The 5,585-nt window shown below is 43.6% G+C and overlaps 1 protein-coding gene across 2 annotated transcripts in view; it reads right to left on the reverse strand.

Moving 5' to 3' along the window:
* The window catches only part of aig1 (androgen-induced 1 (H. sapiens)), a 10,411-nt gene extending 9,325 nt beyond the window's left edge, over positions 1-1,086 (reverse strand). For both annotated transcript variants that reach the window (XM_079290841.1, XM_079290840.1), the window contains exon 1: positions 801-1,086. In XM_079290841.1, coding sequence (XP_079146967.1) covers positions 801-941 — 141 coding nt within the window. In that variant the 5' untranslated portion in view covers positions 942-1,086. The remainder of the gene's footprint in view (positions 1-800) is intronic.
* Between the last annotated feature and the right edge of the window lie 4,499 nt (positions 1,087-5,585).

Raw genomic sequence — 5,585 nt, forward strand, 5'->3', positions numbered from 1 at the left:
GAAGTGGACATGCTATGCTTGTTAAATGCCTGGCTAACTGAATCAGGCTCTAATAGAGACGCCTCTTTGTGGACGCATGTGTGTGTGTGTGTGTGTCAGAGCTAAATTTACTTTTCACTTCAGAAGCTGCATACATACGATCTTAACTCATCCATGCTTATTGTAGGTACTGCACCTTGATATAAATACGGTCATTGGGCTGAAACAGTCCTGTTTATTCTCATCCACAGAATCTGGTTGATTGGAAGCAATTTCTAGATCATGGATGGATGACAGTGCGCTCTTATTTTGAAACAAAGGCAAAATGAGTAGAGTTGAATCACTGATCAGTTTCTCTTTACACTTGCGTTTATCGGTGTCCTACTTAAAGTTGATGCAGAATCTGTTTTAACATGTCATTTATAATTATTTTTGTTTATTTTAATGTTGTTAATCTTTCTTTCTTTACATGTCTTCTGTCTGGCCAGCCTTTTCCAAACTATTTTGAACGCGCGGCGCGCTCCCGCGTAAAGGGGTGAAGAGCATTACATGACAGGGGTGCATTGTGCACCACAACACCGAGCTCACCGAGCCTCACCCCCGCGCTGTGCTCCTCCGGGCCCTCCTTAGAGTGAACACCTGCAGGTGTGCGACCTGCTCTACCCGGTTTAACGGTGACAAATAAAAACACCGGAAACAAAGAGGACGGGGAGGCGGAAACGCTGCGTAATCATTTAAAATCCGAGGAGCGACACCACCGCGTGTGGGAGTGTTTCTTGGGGGGTCGGACACCATCAATGAAACGACGCTGCAGGTCTCACCAGGTCGATGAAGGTGAGGAACTTCCAGCTGCCTCCGTAGGTCTGGTGCGCCGGCATGTCCAGCGCTTTGTAGTGGCAGAGGATGGAGAAGTAGGACAGCAGGATGGCGACCCGGAGGACCTGCGAGGGGATCAGCGCCATGATGTCTGCGTCCTTCGTTCAGCCGTTCAGCCCTCTGCACCTGCTTCAACCGCCGTGTTTGTCTTTAATCCTTCTCTTTCTTTATTCGGCCTGTCTTCACCTCCCTCCCCGCGTCTGCACCTCTCGTGCACCCCACTGTCGACTGCTTCCGTGTTATGATGATGCGGGGGGGCGGGAGCACGAGGGGGCGGGAGCACGAGGGGGCGTCGGTATACCAGCACTATGCTGGGACGTAGTGCAGTTTATACAGTTTATTTAATAATGAACTATATATTTTAAATGCCTGTCATTAAATTGAGCTGTGAGCTCATTTGTATTTATTTGTATTTTAACTTCCGCTGTTATTTCATGTTTATACTCAACGAAGAATAAAGACCTTTGTTGTTATTTTTCCTCATATGTTGCTTCTTTGCTCAATGTTGTGTAACTTTTATACTATTTTTAAGATTTTTCTTACGATTGTTTACCTGCCATATCTATCTTGTAAATAAAGTTTATGATTTTCCCAACACAGAGGAGATGAAACAGACAATTTACAACAGAGGTATTCTACGAGAATGTACACAAACATAGAAGTGTTCAATGATAAATACAAACAAGATTATGAAATAAACTGATAAGTACATTCATATCAAAAGTCAACTCATTTTTCATTTGGAGTTCGATTTGTTTTAATAGACATTTTTACTTTATTTAGCTAATCACATGACTGAGTGGATTTCTGGATGTTTATGAACAATGCAGTGATGTGCTCAGAACTAAGTCACACTGAATCTAAAGAGATCACGTCTGAGTGTTCAGCGTTATGACTCAGTGTCATATCTCTATGCGGATTCAAAAGCAGCTTAATTAGCCCTGAGCTGTGCGTCACAGCCACCATGTTTGATAACGAGCCAAAGGTCAAAAACTAACTTTTCACCTCACAGAGAATCTGTCTCTCCGTGAGAGACGTTTATATGTGCAGCACCGTGTTAAGGTGCAGAAAGAGGTTGTTAGCTCTCATGTAAATGTAATGATCTCTGTCAGGCTGACTTCCTGTTGTCAGTAGGTGGCGCTATGACTATAACCCAATGTGGACGTGGAAAAGACTCTGATCCAGCGTGTTGGAATTTGGGGCAGTTTGGACAATCAAGTCAAGTAACAGCAGCTTCCTGTGTCACGGCGAAACCTCTCGGAAGAGTTCCAAAAAGTTTGCATGAAATACACGAAAAACACACAAAATTAAAAATGGCCGAATGATTGCGAAGCGGACTAATAATGAGAATCTCTGCAGAAACAACATACGTTCCATGCGATGCCTGTGCCAGGGACCGTTGGGCCCCGGCACAGGCAGCATTTAGCGATGATAATCTCTACAAGAACAAAAAGGTTCCCGGCACTGAAGTTCTTTCCCCAAATAATTTAGTTTTTGGTGCTCGGGCCCAAAGAATACAACAAAAAGTACAACTGTTTTAAAACATGAGAGATGTGCAGTTTTGTGCAGAATGTGCAAATATTTTGATGGACAGAGATATTAGTCCAAAAAGATATCCATACAGGACATATAGCCTTCTGTCGGTCCCTGTGGACTAAAGTGTCTCTGAGCACCAGAGTCCCTTTAGAGAACCTCTCATTCTACTGCAGCAGGTCTGACAGTCTGCTCCTCTGAGTCCTGGTTCAGGTTCTCCCGTGCCTCCCATCCCTCCAGCGGGTCCAGCAATACGTCCTGGGTCTCCAGCAGCGTGCGGCTCCAATGACAGGATTGAACATATTTATAGATCTTATGTAAGTTATAGAGGCATCGGTTCTAAACATCAACAGTTCATATTTCCGTGTACTAACTTTAATATTTACTAATGTCTGCATTGTTCAAAACAAATCGAGTGTCACAACAACAAAGCAGCCATTGAAATAGAAATATAACTGATTTAAACTGAAGGAGAGAAAGAGGGAGAACGCTGACATTAAAAAGAAGAAGAAGATCTCCAGCAGGCGATGAAAGAGGTGATGCTGTTGCCATGGCGACGCTGCACTGGTACTCAGGACCGTGCAGGTTATTTTCCCATGGATGGATGGACTCGTGCACAGGTCTAACGTTAAATTACATTGGCCTGTTTTTGCATTACGAGTCTTTAAAATATAGCGTTTGCTCAGCAACACATCGCGATACTTACAAACCATCAGCAGCAGCGTCTTCACTGCCGGCTCTCAGCAGGAGGTGTGACCAGTGAAGACGGATTGAAGCACACGAACGAGGCGTTCTGTAATTAACACCGAGAACATTTATCAAATCAGTGTTTCACACTTGTGCAGTCATCACGAAGGACAAGCGACACACTTGCATCAGTGAAAAGCCGCGCTTCACAAAAGCAAAGTGGTGAACATATTTGCGAGGCTGTAATCGCTGCAGACGTGGCGACGGGTTACTTGTGATTAGGATCGACTGACCATTTAACAACGTAGTCGATCTACAAGAGACCGTATACATTTTCACAATTTAGCAACTTCCACTTTTGAGTCTTAAAAAACAACTCGACTGCTGGATGGGAAGTCAAAACAGACACATTTATGTATGGAAATGGTTTCTGTGCGTTCTCTCTCTACCTGGTCTTTCATTGACTATTGCAGTCACAACTTTGCACGACTGGCAATTGCAGTTTACAGTTTTTGTCTGCAAGCCCAGTGTTTTAAGTCAATTCAGAAATATGCTGCAGCGGTTTAGTCTTGTGCTTCTGTTGAATTCAATAAGAGAGCCAGGTCATTTGTAGCCTCCGAGCTCTTTTTAAATCCAGGCGGCAACCTCCGGATCTGAAAAGTTAAGCCTTCAAACCTGCATTCTGTCTAATGTCCACCAGGGGGCGACTCCTCTGGTTGTATAGAAGTCTATGAGAAAATGACTCTACTTCTCTCTTGATTTATTACCTCAGTAAACATTGTAAACATGAGTTTATGTCTCAATCTCTAGTTTCAAGTCTTCTTCAATACAGCATGATGTTCATTTAGTACATTATGGTCCATTTAGAGTCACACAGACCATAAAGCAGGGGATGCTCATCACGATGACTGCGTTCACTTCTTATATACAGCCTATGGTCAAATCGGTGCAGAACTCCTTTAAAATTGACTCGTTTATGTACCTCTGCCATCATGTTGACTGTGTGCCAGCAGGGCTCGGCCCAAAGACACACGGATTAGGTTTTATTGATGAAGCCCATGTGGGAAATCCACAGCATGTCACCGGGCATGGTGGTGGACTCAAACGCAGACCAGAAGTTGAGTGAAATGGAATTTAATAAACACTTAACTTAGAACATGAACGCCACAAGCAGACACAGGGAATCCAGGGACGAGACAAGAGACGGGGCAAATCCAGCAGGACGAGACGGGGCAGGCAGGCAACACAAACAACGACCTGGCAGCGTGTGACTGGGAGGCAGGGCTTTAAACAGTGACTGGAACAGGTGAGGAGCGTTGTGCTGATGAGGGAGTGTTTGATTAGTGATCAGGGCAGGTGAAGGGAGTTAGACTGGTGCTGAGGGAGTGGCTGACCGGTAGAGTGAGGAGCCACAGAAAGAAACACACAAAGACACAGAACACACAGAACACAGAAGGCAAAGCCTGATCGTGACACAGCAACTCGATCGTCGTGTTGAATCCAGATCAACGGAGCGATCAGATCAGGGATTCAAACCGGTGACCTGGTTGTCGTCGGAGAGCTTAGTTTGGGTTTGGAAGAGTTTTTGTGGAAAATGCCAGAATGTTTGGACGGAATACTTTGACCCCCGTAGATCCCTGAGTGTGTGTGTGTGTGTGTGACACAGACGCACACACAGACGCACGCACACGCACACACACACACGCACGCACACACACTATGCCAGCTCTGTGGGGTCTATGAAGAGTTGGCAGCAACATGTTTCCTCTTTCCCTCTTCCTCCTCCTCCTCCCGCTTGTCTTCCTCCTTCATTCTCCAAAATGTCACACTGTAGAAAGTCTACATCTCTCTCTATATATATATATATATATATACTGTATATATATAAATATATTGCTACATACACACATGCCTCGATTAACGGATCGTTTCTTAAAATTATATAATAATAATAATATAATTTTTAAAAATGAAAAAATTGCGATAAGAACTGTTCACAGTGACGTCTGTGGATCATTTAAAGCGAAGGGGACACGTTTAGTAAAGACACCTTTAAAGCATTTTTCAGTACAAAAGGGGGAAAAAGCATTATAAATCATATTTAGTCGGATTATGATCCTCTGCATTCATATTGCAATGTAGCTTTTTAGAAAACATACCATAGGAGCAGTGATACTGAGTCTACTTTTGTTTTGTTTCTAATGGATTGTACACATGACATCATTGCACTTCTGTCCATCCTGGGAGAGCGATCCCTCCTCTGTTGCTCTCCTAAGGTCTCTCCCTCTTTCCTCCCCGTTAAAGGGGTTTTTGGGGAGTGTTTCCTGTTCTGATGTGAGGGTTCCGGGACAAGAGGATGTCACATGTGTACATATTGTAAAGCCCTCTGAGGCTAATTTGTAATTTGTGATTTTGGGCTGTACAAAATAAATTGAATTGAATTGAATTGAATGTACTTCACTTTACTTCAATTTAGTTGTTGTATTTTTCAAATACATTTTTTTCTTCCT

The sequence above is a fragment of the Melanostigma gelatinosum genome (genome assembly GCF_949748355.1).
Source record: "Melanostigma gelatinosum genome assembly, chromosome: 19".
Taxonomy (NCBI): domain Eukaryota; kingdom Metazoa; phylum Chordata; class Actinopteri; order Perciformes; family Zoarcidae; genus Melanostigma; species Melanostigma gelatinosum.